At 40.6% G+C, this 19,655-nt stretch overlaps 1 protein-coding gene across 1 annotated transcript; it reads right to left on the reverse strand.

Annotated features, from left to right (window-relative positions):
• Nucleotides 1-260: 260 nt before the first annotated feature.
• LOC138623254 (protocadherin-17-like) lies at nt 261-12,982 on the reverse strand. The gene is made up of 4 exons (XM_069702664.1): nt 9,452-12,982; nt 8,278-8,336; nt 7,942-8,111; nt 261-1,524 (listed from the first exon to the last, which is right to left on the reverse strand). Exons 1-4 carry the CDS (start codon nt 11,918-11,920, stop codon nt 947-949), a joined length of 3,276 nt encoding a protein of 1,091 aa, XP_069558765.1. The 5' UTR covers nt 11,921-12,982; the 3' UTR covers nt 261-946.
• Between the last annotated feature and the right edge of the window lie 6,673 nt (nt 12,983-19,655).

The following is a 19,655-nucleotide window of genomic DNA, read 5'->3' on the forward strand; positions in this document are numbered from 1 at the left end:
ATTAAATATAAATAGCTATGTAAAATGTTGCTTGTGATTTTCTTGAGAAGTTCCTGCAACTAAGATCCTGCCTACTACTTGATAACATGTGCTGGTATACAGTGTAGAGCTAAAGTTGGCACATTTGCAGAGTCACTAGTGCTATCTCTCATTAACACGTATTAATAAGCACCTTGAAGACAAAAATGCACTTCTCACATAAAACACGACAGCTTCAGAAGTTGTCACCCTGCAGTCAAAAATAATTGCCCTTCCATGCACACAGTGTATACAAATTTAATAAAATACACAACAAGTACAGTAGCCCACATTCACGTGTAAGCTCAGCTTATTTTCACATAAACTGCAGAGAAGACAACAGTAAAATTACAAATACATTCTTAAAAAACTGTTTTTATAGGAACCTCAAATGGTTTTATGAAAAGGGACATTCCCTGTTGCACCACCATTAACAGTTCATAAGACACTTCACTTTTGAATTCAACATCACTGATATGTATTTTCCATTGCCTGTGATATTGAAAGAGATGTTCCTTATACACTAAATGGAGACAGAAAGCTTCACTGTACAAAAGCAGACAGGACTCAATAGCTTAACAGTAGCAATTTGTTCAACAGCCTCACAAAATTGGAGTTTGAAATGTGTAAAATACAGACATCTAAATTGACAGGTACAGTACACCATGAAAACACTTGAAGTCAGGTAAGCACTGGTTTCCCCCCCTCCCCCCAAACCTTCACAGCAGTCAAGGACACATATTTCACCTAAACACAACTAGTCACAAACTGGGAAAAAAAACAAACACATTTAAAGCAGATGGTTTTTGGTTATACAATGCGTGTCTGAACACCTCTGTGGGTCAAAATAAATCACCTCTTGGTCAATAATCTGTGATATCATCATCACACCCCTGGCAGGGGAGAGCGAGCGGGATCATCTGACGTGTCAGTTACCGGAGTCCCGTGGGTCGAGGGCACAATCTGACCCCCCGCACTCCTGGCTGATGACAGAGCTGTGAATGAGACTGCTTGATAGGGACTTCGGCCTGAGCTCGCAGGTCAGGTAGGAGGGCTCCTCCAATTCGGTGTGCAGTGGGGAGCACTGGCCATCTGGAGGGCCATAGGCACTGCTGTCTGAACCCCCGTCCCTCTCTTCTTTGGACTCGTGGCTGGCCAAGTGCAGGGGCATACTACTCTTGGTGGGACTACTGGACCCAGATGGACTCTCCTGTAGCGGTGGGCTTAGTGCACGCTGCGATTTTAAGTAAGGTTTGACATTGGCCACAAGGATTGTACTGTCCCGCTGTTCCTTTCCAAATGTGCTGAGGGTTTTTCTGCTGTTGCAGCTGATGGTACCATAAATCTCTGTCTCTACCATGGCATCCATTCCCACAGGGATGAAAAGGTTGGTGCGATTATCGGCGCTGTCTGCTTGGCTTCCTACCCGTAACTTTGGCATCCAGCATCTGTCAGAATGTCCCAGTGCACGACATTCATCGGTGCAGTGGACTGATTTGTCTTGCTCTGCAAAAACAGTTAAACATTTGTTATTGGACCCTGCTGGGGAAAGTATAAACAACCTAGAAGAAAATGCAGATGACAATGTGAGGGCTGAGCAGCACTAGTAAAGAATAGCAAATAAACACCAATTCAAGTACTATTCTTAAAATCCTACAAATAACTGCAGTATATTTGTTGATACATGTTATTTTGTGTGTCACTGGACATTTTCAGAGTAAAATATCAACCAGCAGCCATATTGCAACAGCAATGAGAGGGCTTAAATTTAAATTTAAATGTTATTTTCATTGTCTAAAGCACAAGTTTTTCCTTTAAATATTGCTCACAATGCAACTTACTGATACAAGGCCACCGCAAAAAAGGTCATTTTACTTTTAATCTTTTTCTGGTCAATGTAGAAAATGTGTGAATCATCCTATTTATGAACCCTTTTCCCTCTGCTGTTCTCAACAACCTGTGTAGGTGTTTCCTGGAAAATATCATCTGGTGCAGAGGAAGTGATGCTTTTCATTCACATTTCCATCAGAAGTGAACTGAAAACAAGTCTGAAATTTGCATGTCTATACTCTTCCAAGAATGTGGTGAAACATTCTGCAGTTACATTACATTTAGCTGATGCTTTTATCCAAAGCGACTTACAATAAGTACATTTCAACCATGAGGGTACAAAACCCAGAACAACAGGAATCAAGAAAATACAATTTCTTCAAGGAAACCAAACTACAAACTACAGTTAGGAGGTTGTTGGTTAGAATGTTATTCATGCTCATTATATAATCATTATATCATTATAATGAGCATATAATTATATTATATTTTGATCTTCCAAACCAAGTTTTGATGGAAATTTACAGGTGTTTATTTTGCGTATTGAAAAAACTACTGAAATTTGATTTTGAAAAATACCATTTGCACCATAAACATTTGTTAGTTTGACCTTTAGTGCTTTTTGTGATTATTTCAAGTAACTCTGATGCATAATCAGCAGCTCATTTGCATTTCGTGCCCACTTTTCATTTCACTTCGTTTTAATGAATGCTGTTGTGGATTGTCATGAACTGAACCAAGAAACAGATATTTTTGAATGTATAGAAAATCAAAAGAAAGTTGACATCAAACTACCGAGCTTCTTTTTAAAACATCTGGATAGTTGTGGGGAAAACTGCAAATAAAAACAGCTTTACATGCTGTCCACATTGAAATCATAACCTCAGTGCCACCAGATTAACATTATTGATGTCATGTGATGCAAGAAAATAGCAACCGAGTGTGAAGTGGTTACCTAATTATCCAATGACTTATTGCACACCATGCCAAACACCACAGAACTATGCAACAAGTACATCTGTAATAATGTCAGCAGTAAAAAAAGAAGAACTGGGCGAGGCTCAATCTGTGTAACATGGTCATTTACATTTCACACAACACCTAACCCTGGAGACAAAAAGTAAACACACACAAAGCAACACGTACGAGGAGCCAATTTCCATGGTGTTATGATGTAGAAGGTGTCACTTATTTCTGCGGCCATTACACTATGCTATCAAAATTAATTTGACGATGATGCATGGAGGTGTTTTTCATGTAGAGGCATGAAGCCAAATGTCAAACACGTCTTTGTAAGTTGCTGGTAAATAATAGTGTTTCTTCATTTGTTTTACACAAAACAGCAATTTTATCTGTAATACTATAAATGTGAAACAATCCTCCTATTGTTCTGTTCACTGATTGAACTTTAGTCTAAAAAATGTGTTTTCTTTGATTTGATTGCCACAAGGGTGCAACAGCCTTTTGCTAAATATACAAATAAATTCAATAATGATCACTGAATTGATTTCAATTTGTTTTTGTTTTTTTCCCTACATCCATTTTCCTCTAGATGTAGCTCCGCACACCAACCAAATATTGTTAATAAGATATTAGGGCAGAAAATACCAAAGTTCTCACTCGTTAACACCTCCTGTCCCATCTCTCTCAGAAATCCACATCCAATCAAATCATTCCACCAGTTTCTCATGGAAAAATAACCGAAACATGTTCTTAATTTCTTGATGCTACTCTCACCAGCTCTTCAATCTATACATAAGGCATCTTGCTCACATGCCATTCTTTGATATCAAACACCACGAGCAAGTGAGCAACTGTGAAGGAGCCACTTGATCTCATTTTGAAACCTGGCTCTGATGAGGATGAGAATATCAGCCTGGAGAACAAGAGGAAGCTCCACATGACGGGGCTCTTCCTCGAAGAGGTGGGGAGATCCTCTTGTTCAAAGGCAACACTACCTTCCTCCTACACCGGCCTCGACCAGTTTGCTTGAGGATACACAAAACCAGAGGAGGAGGTTCAAACAAAAGAAGCACCTCCTCTGTGCCACGCATGCAACACAAGCTCATTTGCAAAGGACACGCCGCCACTTTCACATTTACCGCTCAAGTCCGTGAACACCTACACGAACACACCCACGCGTGGTCATGGGATATAATGGAGGTGTTAATTATGCTATGAATGAACAGAGGTAAAAGGACTTGTCAATTTTACATTGGAACTGCTTTACACATTTAATGCTTACGTTAAGAATGTTAAATGAAAAGAAAAATAAATCTTTTGCTGGACATTGTGTGTTTTTGTGTTCATAGTAAATTCTTTTTCTGAGTTTTGTGTCCTGTGAACTCATACATACTTGTCCCGTTTTGTCTGTACATATAGGCTGTTTTTTTTGTTTTGTTTTGTTTTGTTCAAATGGATGTTTTCCTGACAAAGACCTTGTACATCAAAATGTCGCATCAATACAGTGTTTGATAGCGTACAGATTTCACTCTGCGGAAAACCTTCCCCTCCCTATATACTGCCTTTTTCGCTCTGCAACTGCACCCGCCGAGAGGAACACACTACCCATGACATTTGCTTTACATAAAGGGGAGTTTTAATGTGAAACAAATGGTTTCTCTCTCAATCACACAGATCAGTCATTTAATCTCAAAATGAAACATTTAGGAATCGGTTCTGAAATTGCTAAACGTGCGTTACCGTTGATGGATTTAAGGCCGTTTTAAAAGAGCTTGAAATGTGACTTGAACATATTTTGTAACTTTATTTAAACACAACTAGTTTACAAAGTTTACACCGGTTTAATCTCAAGGTTGCATGGTGGAATATTTGTGTTTGATTTTACATGAATTTATCGTGTAACATTCTTAACATAACATATTCTTGCACGATGAGTTAAAAATGCCTTTCACATTGAATGATGGCTTTGATTTGGCAAAACGGCAACCCAGATCCTGCATATTGTTCCTGCTACGCTTTGATGCAACGACACCCCAGGTTACAGTTCTGTGCCCCATGCATTTGTGCTTCTCCTGCTATAGCATGGAGAAAACTATTTTCTATGCACAGATATACAAGGCCAGAACAATAAGCAGAAGCGAGGAGAAGGAGGGAGATGCTGAATTCATTTCCATGGTGCCTATCACTACTGCGGAGGAGAGAGCAGATGATGCTGATGCAAAGGGATGTATGTGCTTAGAAGGTACAGCGACAACAGAGTGAGGTATTTTTGCCATTTGTGCTGTTGTGTTTCACAATATAACCAGAAGTAATTGAAAAACTGTGGTGACCGCATGTTTAGATTTAATTCTTAAGGCCCCTATTTAACATTTATTAACAGTATATTAACATCCACTCTTTAACGTTATTGTAAGCAGACAACAGGACATCTAGTCATTCATGAATCACATTTGGCAATAACTATAACTTCTCCTATAAAGACAATTATTAATATTTAATCATTTGTATTATTAGAATTAGAATATAACTGTGCTCAACTATAACTTCATTTGTTGTCTATTAATATACCAGCCACAACATCAAAGGAGGAGTTGCTAACAAATACATTCATGTACACTTATATCTGCAGACAAATACATTAGAGCGTGTTCGAAGACATTTTATAAACTGCTTTTAATTTGTAAACTGAAGCGCATAAACTGAAGGGCTGCCCTTAATGCAAGAGAGATCTCAAACTTTCCTATAATAACCTTTATGACGACAGTTTTTCTATAATACACAATGTATAAGTAAGCTATTGACTGGATGTACCAACTTGTAAAAAACAAATGTATCAGTAGTAGCTATAGAAATAGTATTACTTAAAAGCATAAATGCTGTAGGAAAAGTGCTTTCATATGCTCTGCCTGTCATTACCTTTCCATTTCCATTTTACGTTTTATCCCTGGGTAAAATTTGGTTAAATAATTGCTCTAAAATGACAGAGTTATACAATGGCTTTATGTAGCGTGCTGCATTTACAAAGTCACAGTCACATAGCCGAATCTCGACAAGTGACAAATAGCTGTGATCGTATGGGCAAATGTAGAGTAAAACAATAACATGTTCTCAAAAACAAAGAAACTGCCTGCCCATTATAAATAGAATCAGAGAAAGCCTAGCAACATAACATACCCACTGTGCATCTGGTGTCTGTGAGAGTGAATAAATATTCAGAGTGCATGATAGTGGAAGCTGCACAGGTGCATATATTACCTGTATCAAAGCAGCTAGGAGACTAGAGGGATGGTAAAGGTAAAGACATAAAAGCAATACTACTTAACCCGCAAGCTTTTGTGTTGGTGCATTTGGAACTAAAATTCTGTGGTGTCTCCATTTTGGATAATAGTGCTATCTTGTCTAAATCTGCAAAACAGTGGCTTTGTTGTTCAATAAATGTACCTGCATGTGTGTGTGTGTGTGTGTGTGTGTGTGTGTGTGTGTGTGTGTGTGTGTGTGTGTGTGTGTGTGTGTGTGTGTGTGTGTGTGTGTGTGAGAGAGAGCGAGAGTGAGTGAGAGACAGAAGGAGTGTGTGGGTGATGTTTTTATATGGTCAAGTCGAAGGCATAATGCATAATGCAGATTCCCCATCTTGCAGTCAGCAGACAGTGACACCATTTAATGTCCACCTGACCAACCCCACGCAAGAGAACGCAATTTAGTTTGACTTTTTCTATACATTTCTCACACGCAAACTGGAAAGGCATTAGCAAGACGTATTGATATTAAAAGCAATGCCCCCACTTCCCTGCATTTCTCTTATCTTACGAATGCAGGTCTATAAATTAACTGACATTCCCGTCAAGCGAGCATCAGCGCTGCACTTGTAAATATTCAGTTTCGCATGTACAAAACATCTCTTTCTGTATCTCTCCATGTGATTGGCCTTAGAACTTGGGTTAAATCAGATTCAGAAATGTACTGCAAAAAAAAAAAAAAAAAAAAAAAAAATTGTGATTGAATTTACACCTCCCACAGAGTCAAGTTTGGTCTGCCATAATTTCTGATAGCACACACACACACACACGCACACACACACACACACACACACACACACACACACACACACGCACACACACAAACATACACTTATGCACATGTAAAAATGAGATAGATAGAGACAGAGAGATTCGCACATCCTTCTGGCAGCCACAGGAGTGTTTCCATCTCTGCCCTCCTGAGCATGCTGCAAACAAACAGTTCATAGCAATGTAAATGGCGTGGAAAGTACTGGATGGGGACATGATGACCACAGCCATTCTCCTCCAAGGTGCAGACAACGAAATGAGAAACATCACCACTTCACTCAAGTCCCCCATTATCTTTTATCTTACCACTGAGAGTTGCTTTCATACTTTCAGTTTAAATCCACAATAGCTAAATATATCAGTTCCTATCAGGTCAGCCAGGTGGCAACAGACTGACAGTCATCTATGATTGTACTCCTGGCACTGCAGATCGTTTCAAATTTATAAAATAAAATTTAACATTTCTATTTTCAGTTGCAAAGCCAGTTCCTCTAAAACAGTGTAACCACAGCAAAACCAATGATAGCTGAGAAATTCCTTCCAAGCGAAAGGTGGAAACTGTCTGTCATGTTGTACCAGAAATATCTGTCATTTTGCACTGCAAGTGTCTATCATGCTTTCTTGTCTCCGTCGTGTTATTCGAGACATGCATGCGACGAATCTGTGTTCAAATAATGGCATGATCAAGAGAGACGCAGACGCAGGTACACTTTGCCATGCATATGAGTCTGTTTGATGGCTAAATCAGACGGAAGATGTTTGAAAATTCTGCCTTCAACCAATGGACTCTTTTATCCTTTTAAACCATCTACCTTCCACTCTGGTGCCTTCATGTCATCTTTGAAACAATGTCTGCAATGTAAAGTGGAACAAAGTACCTGCTGCAGCGACAGCATCTAATAACTAGTCTGGATTTACCTCGTCCATGTCGATCTGCTCTGGTTGTACCCAGAAACTGGGGGACCTCCGTGTAACCACCAGTGAGCTGCGTGCACGTTCTCAGTGCATAAAGTAGAAACGTAGTCTGGTACAAGAGTCAGTTATCTTTAAAATGTCCACTCACCCTGCTCAAAAGGCTGGCCATTAACTGCTGTTGCTTTCATCTTGAGGGCCTCCCTGGCAGACGTGTCGCAGTGTGAGCCTTTATTAGTATCCTGGTCACTATCAGCCTGGTCACTATCACCATGGCCACTGTCTCGGAGACTCGCTCGTTCTGCATCCTTAAATGTTGAGCTGCAGCAGGATACAAGGGGGGTAAAAAAACAACAACAATAACTGACCATTACCTCTGTGTGAACACTCCTCTTTGATAGCATTTGTCAGCGGTGTTGATATAAAGATAAAGAAGCTAAATACGCTGGTCAGAAAGCTTTTTTTTTTTTTTTTATAGTGTTCTTACCTTTGAACAAATGGCTGCCTGCTGCCAGCATAATTGGGCTCTGAGGAGAAATTTTCAGTCTAGAAATGAAAGGAAAATCATATTTTGCATTGTCAAAGTTTTTAACAACAGTCCTAGTAACATGAGACTCAGATAGGAAATGCTCTGCCCTTATATCTTTATTATACCACAGAAAATATATGAATAAAAGCCACTGAACACCTGCCAGTGATGACGGCACGATAAGAACAAGTCTCCATTGTGACCATATGTGCTCTCCTTGGCAAGGAAAAGAGTTAAGCATTAGCCACTGTCATCAGCATTCTTTTTCCCCCTATCTTGAGAATAATGTGTTTGTGTTGATCACACCCACATACCCTCGTGGCTGATGACAGTGCCAGGCCTTGTCATCTGTGTTATCATCTCCAAATGAGACTGTCTGCGAGGCTGTCCTAGATATTTACATCGTTTACAACAGATAATTCGGCTGTTCTAAGCAGCACTACAAGCCCATGCTGTCAAATTAGCATGTTAGCTGGCTCGTGTATTCAACCCTGCCATCCCTACAAGGCAAGGCTGGACCCTATTAATGGACTTATCGTGCCAACTTTGGATGCGGATGGTTGGATCTGGTCCGTATTTGTGGGGAGCGAAAAATGCAATTGTAAGGTTATGCTGTGTGCATCTTGCTGTCTGGTGCACATTGGTTCAGTAATGTGATCGGACAAGCTGCTCAAACACCTGTCCAATCCCACATTTCAGGCACGGTTTTGTTTTCACTCTGTAGCGGTGAATCTGGCAGGGTCACAGCAGCCTTGTTCAAGACTCACACCGTTTGCATGTCTAACTGAGAGCACTTTTCTGATTGTGAAGAGCAACTGCACCATGCAGCAGTTTCAAAATGCTTCTCAAATGCAGAGGAAAAAAAAAAAAACGCTCTCAAGTGAAATTCCACTTAAAACACATGCACACAATTCAGCCAGGTTTCAGTATCATGCTTTAAACACAGAGACTATTTCACCGTGTCATAACAAGCAAAGAAAAAGTGAACATAATGATGTCGGCTGAGAGTGGCAGAGTTTTCTCTTTTTTCAGTCAATTACTTTTCTTTTGTCAGATTTGTAAGGCAAAGCAGTCTGTGCAGATAAGACAGAATAAAGGGCAGATAAAGAATACAGTGCAGCATCATCCTTACCTGTATCACTGACATCCTATTCGCTGGAGTGTCTGTGCTAAGCCCGGCAAAGCTGGAGTGGCAACCTGCCCTGGGGACTGTCAGGCTGTTTGGGGTGGTTTTGAGGTACATGACCTCTGACCTGGGCAGGGTGAGTGGCAGAGGGCTCTGGTAGTCAAAACAAATTGGCGAGGTGATGAGAGAAGGGCTGCTCACCACGTTCATCCGGCTCGCGGAATCTCTTTCCTCCATCTCACTCTGCACCAACATGATGTCACTCTTGTTGATCCTTTTCTTTTTTCCCTTCCCCACTGGAGGATTGGAGTATTCAGCCATGCGGCAGTTATAATTCCCAGTCTCCTTATCTTGATGCTTGGACTTGACAGCGATGGCGGTCATGACTGCTAAGAGCATGACAGAGATAATGCAGAGGGTAACTATGAGGGGCAGGGACACATCCCAGTGCTGCTGTTCCCCACTCGCACTGGAACCCCCTCCTGCTGCTGTTTCTGTGTTCGCCTTAATGATCAGCTTAGCTACGGCAGATAAGGGGGGCTTGCCATGGTCAGTTACCTTCACCACCAGCTCAACCACCGGGGCGACCTCCTCCCAAAGAGCGTGGGCGGTTCTGACCTCCCCTCCCACCGGATCCATCTCGAACAGGTGGTCGTCATTTCCCTCCGTGATCTCATAGGTCAAATGGCCACTTTCTCCGTGGTCGTGGTCCACCGCTTTCACTGTCGCCACGATGTATCCAATACCTACGTTTCGAGGCACTGGGATTTCAGCTGTATCATTTTGCAGCAGGGGTAAAATAATAACTGGGAGATTGTCGTTGACGTCGAGGACATTGACTCGAACTGTGGAAGTGCTCTCCATGTGAGGGGATCCTCCATCTTTAGCCTGAACTTTAAACTCAAAGGATTTAGTTTGCTCGTAATTGAAAGAGCGTGAGGCATATATGGCTCCGTTGGTGGGATTAACAGACACGTAGGTGTACACTGAAACGTCTCCTATATGTGACGGTAGAATGGAGTACGATACTGTTCCATTGCGACCTACATCGGGGTCGTGGGCCAGAACCGAGCCCAGATATTCCCCCGGGATGTTGTTCTCAGGCACCTGTAACACATACACTGTCTTTGTAAAGCGAGGCGCGTTGTCGTTCTCATCCAAGATTTTCACAGTAAATGATTTAGTGTAGTTCAAAGAAGGGATCCCATTGTCTCTCGCCACAATTGTTACGTTGTATTCATCTTTCATTTCCCTGTCCAGGGGTCTATCTGTGAGCAGAGTGTAAAAATTATCATTGTTTTCCTGCAGTCTGAATGGTACGTTTCCCAGCACGCGGCACTGGAGTTGCCCGTTACGGCCGGAGTCCTTATCTGTCACTCTGACCAGCGCTATGACAGATTCTGGAGGTGCTGCTTCACTGATGGCTCCCTGCCGCACGGAAACAAAACTTATTAGTGGCGAGTTGTCATTTTTGTCAAGCACTTTGACAGTTATTTTACAGTGGCCTGGTATCGGGTTGGGCCCCAGATCCTTAGCTTGCACGTCAAACTCTATGATTGGATTCTCTTCATAGTCAATCTCTCCCTGGACCTTGATGACGCCAGTATTGGGGTCAATGGAGAACAAATCTTGTATTCGCTCAGATGCATATCCAGTGAAGGAATAGACCACCTGCCCGTTGCTTCCCTCATCTTGGTCAGTGGCATTCAAATCAATGAGTACTTTTCCAGGAGGGGAATTCTCTGGAATCTCTATCACGTAGGAGGATTTTTCAAAAACTGGGCTGTTGTCATTCGAATCAGTCACTCTGACATTGATCTGCATGGAGCCTGATCTCGGATACTCCCCACCGTCAATTGCAGTGAGGAGTAGGGTGTGATGGCTCTGATCCTCCCTATCCAGAGGTCTCTGAACCACCAGCTCTGGATATATAGTCCCATCGCCCCTCACTTTTAAATCCAAAGAAAAGGTATTATAATCATCTCGTGTGACCTGATAGGTCTTTATCCCATTCTCCCCAGAATCTGAGTCATGTGCAATAGTCAGAGGGAAGCGTGTCCCAGCAGCAGCGTTCTCTGAAATGTCAATATTAACATGATCTGAGGGAAAACTGGGCGAGTTGTCATTTATGTCCTGTATATCAATCTTGATCATGCATATTTCCTTGTCGTTGGCAAACACCTCCATAGACAGCTGGCACTTTGGGTTGCGCCTGCATAACGTTTCCCTGTCAATTCTTTGTTTGGTGAAGATTAGTCCACTCTCCGGGTCAACATCCACCAGATGTGGTGCAGAATTCTCCAGTACTCTGAAGTTAGATTTTTTCCCTCTCTCCATGGTCCCATATCCGGCATCTTTTGCTATATTGCCTAGAACAGCTCCTGGTCCTTGCTCCTCCGGGACAGCATAATTGAGATTTTTCAATGTCAGGGCTTTAACCCACAGCAGAAAGAAAATGGGTACAGAGAGACGCATCCCTTCAGATGGATATGCAGTAGTAGCAGACAGAAAAAAAAAAAAAATCCTCGTTGACTTTCAACCTGTTGATTACGGCAAACCCAGGGTACTAAACCAGAACCAGGCATGTGGTTGACGCCGATCTCGCACTAATTGTGTATTACACCGATTCGTGAACTGCTATCTCTTTCTCATCGGTATTTGAACCTCTTCCACATGCCGTTCGGCTATGATGAACTCTTTCTGTAAACAAAGATGACCGCCCGACGACACCTGATGTATGAATTAAACATCAAATTCAGCATAGTGTACGAGAAATGCTTTGTTTTTTCCTCACGGGGGGACTTAATGAATAATCGATGACTAAAGTATTAATATTCCCTACTGCATCCAAGGTTAACGCGTTTGAATCTCCGTGGTGAAGGTTAGACCGCAGCTTACAAAAGCGCATTGCCCTCATGCGACATCTACACCTAGGCTACAGCAAATACTGACATGCCCGTTCAAAATGCAGCATTACCCGATGTTACCATTCACAATGCATTTACTTTTCTCCCGGTGCGGCACACTGTTGCATATGGGTTCTGCTCGTGTAGCATACACAGCCTACCCATGCCACAAAGTGGAATAAAAGCAGGATATAGAGCTGTTACTCCTGTCCAACCTTTTGTGTTCCCGTCATTCAAGAGCATCTGTAGCACGGCTGCGACTTTTGCCCGATGATTGTCCTATAATCAGTCCAGTAATCCCATAATCCAGTCCAATTGGACACAGTGCTCTTTTATCCTTCATTCGGACAATGCTCGTCTGCACTGCCCACGTAAACGATGCCAGGGAAAACGCCACAAAAAAAAACAACAAAAAAAAGAGAGAGGTGTGCTGGAAGATTTCAGATAATCAAAATTAATCGCTTTTCCTGCGCTCAGTTTCTCTCCGCGTCAACTGTTGAAACCTGCTTCCCTTCACAGTGAGCTGATCTGACCGGAATCCTCTCGACGCCTTTAGAACAGACTCCAGTGTATTTCTTGGTGCATTTAACATAGTTTCTGATCGTCTTCCAGCAAATGAGTGAACAGTGACAGATCTTGCCTTGGGGGGGGTTCTCCAATAGGTCTGGCAAGATCGCATGAAGAAGGGCTGTTCTAGTGCTACGTGATTCATTTACTGATGTGCGCGCACAGAGCAGCAGCATCACAGGGAAAAAACGTGCTGCTGGATGTTGCTCCTAATACATGTGAATGCGAACTAGGGATCATGAATAGATCGATGAAATGCGTTTGGCTGACATGTAGTGGAAGGACTTGACAAGTGGTCGTTTCCAGGGAGAAGTGGATCAGATGTTCAAAGTGGTGTGGAAAATGTAAAATTAAAGCTGACAAAATGTTTAAAGAATCGCTGAGCTTCTTCCCCCTCAGAGTGCCATGTTCTCAGTGTCAATGAAGAACTAAAGCCTCTGATCAATTATTGACACCTACCACCTGTCTCTTGTATTGTGCCAACTGTTATGATTAGTTTTGAGAAAATTCAAGCATCGGATGAAATAAAAGACAGACTGTGCGTGTTTTCAGGATAATATCTGTAAAGGACAGAAGAGACTTGCTTATTCCTGTGAAAACAAAAAAACAAGGCTTATTTCACAGCTCAAATATCACAGCTGTTGGTATAACCTGCCTTCTGCAGCTATCACACTTTCCTCCAATAGCCTATCCACATCAATCTCATATCTCATATTGGAAAGATGGAGTGACATTTAGTTCACTCCGCGTTTCAACAATATGACATTTGCATTTTTATTCTCACTTGACCAGATCTCAGTGACGCGCGAAGCTCTTTGGTGCCGCTACCTATATGAGGGCAATTCTTAGAGGAAGCTGTGTCAACATTAGGGTGAGATCAGTGTGGCCTGGTTCCTCATTTAATTCCATGTTGCCGAGGATCTAAATCAACCTTGAGTTGTCCCTGAGTTCATTTTCATTGTCTGAAACATGGCTGCTTTCCTCCTGTGGGGAGCGTCAACTTTGTCTGGCCAGGGTGCAGCCTGCATAAATTGTCCATTTCTGCAGGTAAGAGATAAGGACAACAAAGGGAAACTAATTATCATTCAGTCTATGTTAAAACCTCAGGAAAGAAGTGCTATTGACAATTGTGTCTGCATTGTCACAGTTATACCATTTAGTATGATCTGAACTCCAAATGAGAGGGTGGTTAGTACCCATAATAAATAGGCCACCTCCTAATGCGAGGCTTTGGCTGCCTTGCTCTTATAGAAGCTGACGACTTTGTCATGGATAACTGTCTCCAATGAGACCACTGCACCTGCCCTGGTATGAACCGCAATCTCTGCTGCTTTGTCAAAACACACGGATGTATCAGTCGTTTCCTGACGAATAGTTTTTTTTTTTTTTTTTTTTTTTTTTAACCTGAAAGCACAATATTCTGCTGGTGTGAAATCCTAACCTGTTGTAACTCCACAGAGGTTCATATGACAAACAGTAGCTGGGCTCATTTAAGCATACTTGTACATGTCTTGGCATCTCTTTCATGTGATTCACTTACCAGTCTGCCTAAAGCCTGATTAGAGGAGAGAGAGACTAAATTGTTTTGCGTTTTGTTTTTGCTACAATTTGCAGGTTGAATCACACTTCAAGCTGCACACAGGGATGCTGTTGGTGGTGAGTGGGAATGATGATCAACACAAATCACTGAATTTTGCCAGAGTAAATGAATGCAAGCAAAGAGTTCTGCTTGGAACAAATTTCTCCAGGAGATTTTTGGTAAACATATTAACGTAGTCTACAGCTGAAGCCGTAAACGGTTTTATACATTAAACAACAGCATCCTCATTAGCCACAAAGAAAAACTCACAATTCTATACATAACAAAAACTACAATAGTAGAGTTGTCAATAAACACAGAGTAGTAATAATAATAATAATAATAATCGTACTACACTGCATTACTGCTATGACAAATCACTTCTTCTGTACAGTTTATTGTAGGCCACTATTGTGTGTCTTTTACCTTTTAATAATGATCCATACCCCTGTATAATCCATGTGTCATGACTCCTCAGCAGAGCACCATCCTAAAGGGAGAGTTCATTCAATTCACCCCCATACCTCTAACTCGCCATGCAGAAAATTTTAGTTTTATGTCAAGGTTTTGAGAAATCTGCCTCTGAAACTTTTACACTGCTGCAGCTGGTACAGCACAATAAAGTTGTACTGGAACCTTGAAATTGAATTTCAACGTTGCTGCTCGGGGAATTAAAGAAAAATGTATTTTTTTTTTTACAATCCACAGAAGATGCTGGCCACAGTTTGGGAAATATTTCCTCACTAAAAAGTAGTTTGGATGGAAACAGAAATTGGTTAATATTTCCAGAGTGCCTGGTATATTGTTTTGATAAAGATGTTTTGCTTTTGTTTGTTTTGTTTTTGAGCGTGTAAAACAAAATTCAATGCACTCCTATTTTGTCGGGGTGGCTGCAGACGTTTTTAAACTACAGTAGATAAAACCAAACATTATCTGGATTAGGCTGTCGAGCAATATCTTGCTTTCGTTTAGTCCGTGTTTGTGGTGCATTTCTGTGTTCCTCTAAAAGACTGTGGTCGTATATATTTTCTCTTATTGGCTTCAAATCTTACAAAAAGACAAAAAGCAACAATGAACGGATCCTACTTAGCGGTATCACCTGGAATATAACAGGCAGTGTCTTTGTTCTCAGTGAATGAAATGCTTCATTTGTGTACCGCACTGGACCAGCAGAGATGTTTGGGCTGGATGGCAGGCGTACAAAGCACAGGACTTTAAGTCCAGAGAGGTTTGCATCCTGAGCCCCATCTGTGGATAGACTGAGGCAACAAACACACTCTGTTTAAGGGTAGGAAAAGACCGTGCTTTCATTTGATGATGATAACCATGTTTTGCATCAAGTCACTGTGAATTTGTTTCATATAAAATCAAGACCTGGTTATTTCTCTATACATAACCAGTTGCTGTCAATGCCTGAATATAACTACAGCAAACCAGGTTAGCTAATGCTGCTTTAACTATAGGTGCATGTTGTGTTGCAAATTGGAGATGTTGGCAGAAAACAAATACAAAAAGAATGCTGTCTGGGAACATTTAATTCACATGTTCAGTATTAACATTTTTGTAACTTGACAAAAACTTCAGTTGACAACATTTCCTTATTATGTCGATAGAAAATGGAATCCAGGCAGCTTTGGGTTTCCTTCAAAACATGCTGTATTTGCAGTTGCAAATTAGTCATATATAAATACAATTCCAAGCGAGAGACGGTTGACACTGTTGCACTGGATGTCATGTTCTTTCATTAAGATGAACATGGGAGCAGTTGTTTATTTTTAGTCAATCCCACATACACCATCCTGCTGTCATAATTCACTGGCATATCAAATATGCATTAATCTGCAGCTGAAAATAGTTCCCACGACGTGCCCTATTTACTAACAAGCGCTCCAACCCAAACAGCCATATAGGTCATTTGTCCCTACCCTTTTTATATGACCCATAACAGCACACAACAGTAGGAGATATGCAACAGATAAACTGTTAAAAAATCCCATTCAATAAATAAATAACCACTCCATGATGTGGCAATGCCGGTTTTTTTATTTATTTTATTTTAAATTATTTTTAGATTTAGGTTTTTAACCCAAACCATGATCTTTGTTATCGTAGAAGTACTTCATTTCACCCAAACCAAAATCTTGTTTTATTTTTTTTCCCTTCATTCATGATCCTATTTTGATCCAATTCATAATCTTATTTCCACCCAATTTTTGATCTTATTTTCACCCGAACCAGGATCTTTCTGATCTTTCAAAAATAAGTACTTTATGGATCAATCCATCCACCCGGACCTCATTTGTACATGGACTTCTAAGTTTGCATTTGAGTCCGTGGTTCAGGAATAGACTTAAGAGGAATTTAAATCTGGTTCCCAGTAGATATGTTTTCAACCTTACCTTAACCTAAACGTAACCTCATCTCTAACGCCAACCTCTCACTAACCTAAACCAGTTCCAGTATCTTTGCCCACACCCGACTCTTGGATGCAGGATCTTTCCTAATATTCGTGACTCTATAACCTCCTTTGACTTTCTCTATTGCTTCCTTCATAATTAATCGTGTTTTGCTTCTTGTAAATAGACATGTTGTTTCGGGGCATTTGCCAAAACAATTGATGCCGTCTCACATGGGTGCTTAGCTATAAAAGGGAACTCTGTGTGATAATAAGCAGCCTTCGCAAATGAACTATAGGCATGTTTTTTTTAATTTGATATTAAGATGGTAAATTGTATATTGGCTTGGTGTGAAGGCTAACTGTTAGAATGAAAGAATATCTCGAGGCTTGTCCTATAAGGTTCTTGTTATACTGGTGGATTGAGTTGTCTTACTTGTCCTAATGCAGTTTTCAAGGAACCTACACTGATCTATTAAAATTCAAAGCACATTCAACTTCCAGACCTTTGTTGCATGTCATTCCCTTTACTTTCTTGCTTTCTTCCTTAATTTTGTGGGTGTCTCAACTGTTACCCAGAAAATAAATCCAAGTGTGTCAAAAAAAAAAAAAAAACTCGTTCGATCGTTTCTGGCATTCGATGTTGGTAAAATAATTTTTTTTCATTGGTTTTCTTTACACAGTACCACCAGATCTTGGCCTTTCACTTGTAGCCGTTACGCTTTCATTTCTGTAGGTTGACAATTGTCATGAGGTTTTTCACATTCACCTTTTTTGCAGAGCTGCTTGTCTGCCTGTGGATGCAACAAGAGGAGCCTCACACATCTCACAAGCCTTGTTATCATGATACATGTCGAATAAATTATTTTTGTTACAGACCAGCTGTGGATTTGCATGTAAATGCATGTCCTCAAGGGTCAATGTGCCAATCCTCCAACATTTCAATTCAGAATCAGAACGCAGGAGTCAAACCTCCCTCTCCAAAGCTTATGGGTTAAAGAGTTGATGTTTCTGCTTTCTATTTTTAAAGAAACTCTCTGGGGATCTAAGAGTTAAGACAACTTCTTCCAAATTCTCAAAATGCAAACTCTTACACTTAAAAGCATTTTTGATTCTTCATAGCATCCAGTGCAGTTTTGGTTGGTCGCCGGCAATATGGGTTTAATAAATTCTAAACCTCGTGCATTTTGGGGGAAAGGAGATAAAAATGTGACTGTCTGTGCAGAATGTGCCTTTTAAAGGCTTCATGCAAATATGCACCTAAAACCTCCCAAATGACCTGCTCATCAATCAGTCTGCAAAACAAGCGTGTGATACTGCTCTGATCCAAACACAAAACACATTAGGACTGTGAAACTAACGGGTACTTTCTGGTACAGAATTCACATTCAGTTCACATCAAACATTTGAGATGGGAGTCATGAATATAATTATGAAAAAAGAAAACAAAAACCACATCCTGCGATGCGTCGACAGACAATTCCCGAGTTTCTGCATAGCAACAAATGAAAGTCTGAACATGCAGTTTGTTAAGGGGTCAGTGCTTCAAAAAGGTATTTTCGATATTGTCCTCATGAATTTAATGAGACAAAATGTCAGTCAAACATATTCAATAATTATTGTTAGGTTTTACTTGGTCATGGTTTCTGATTTTATCTCTTTTTTCCACAACACAAACTCTAACTAGCCCAAATTATTTTGGAGATTTAATCCAACACAACACTAAAATACAATCAGTTATTCATATCTGCCTCCTGATGTGGTGTAAATGGAGTACATTATAATACAGACTAAACACATATGCATTATAAATATATTTCAGAAAATCCATACTATTTACCATTTAATCAGCTGGGTTTTAATAAGGAATCTGGAATTTGTATTACAAATTAGTCCTATAATTGTAAATAGCCTGAGCTGCAAAGACTACAGTACTGCAAGCATAAGGAAGAATGACCTGCTCCTGAAGATATATTGATTATTCAACTCAGTAATGACCACATGTTGTAACTTGTTAGACCTTAGTACTGTAAAAATCCAGCACGTAACTTCAGAGACTCCACTAACAGTAACACAGCAGAAATTTCAGGACCAAGCTTTACAGCACATGCTCACAATTACTGAAAGAGTCTTTGATGAGCATATCTTTTTTTTTTTTCTGGAGTGTAAACCTTTGATTCGAGGTTTCAACAAGAGCTCAATTGATGGTATTCTTTTTCTTTGAAAAGCAATTGTGATGCTAAAACAACTAGCTGAAGTCTTCAAGCTATGAGAAGTCTGCCCTTGCTCTTTAACATCTTTCTCGGTGTGCCCTGAAGAGAGGACTCCCCTGTTGTTGCAAATGAAATGGTGTATGACATCTGTGTGAGTCAGTTCGTTTATGAAATGGCAAAAACCCAAGACAAGAGCCTCAACGAACACCGGAAACAGACCACACCAGCTGTCTGTGTACTCCAGATCAAAATCAGTCACAAAATTGATCGGGAATGGGACAAAGGTCAGCCGATGGCTGGAATAAGATCAAGAAGAGCATCAACATTGGATGCCATAACTGAGAAAAACTGAGAAAAGGGTATTTTCTGATGAAGGCACAAGAAGTTGAAAAGCACCTGGAAAAGTGCATTGAGTTATAGAGATCTTTTAGTTTTGGCAGCTTTCATAACCCTTTTATGAGTAATCCTACTTTTTCACGGAACATTTTTAAGTAGTTTCTACATTTCATTTCTTCGCACGATGAATAAAACATTGGTATTCCGCTCATCA

The sequence above is a fragment of the Brachyistius frenatus genome, unplaced genomic scaffold (assembly GCF_029030835.1).
Source record: "Brachyistius frenatus isolate BFR_SWC_R1_liver_20210118 unplaced genomic scaffold, ASM2903083v1 Contig_42, whole genome shotgun sequence".
Lineage (NCBI taxonomy): Eukaryota > Metazoa > Chordata > Actinopteri > Embiotocidae > Brachyistius > Brachyistius frenatus.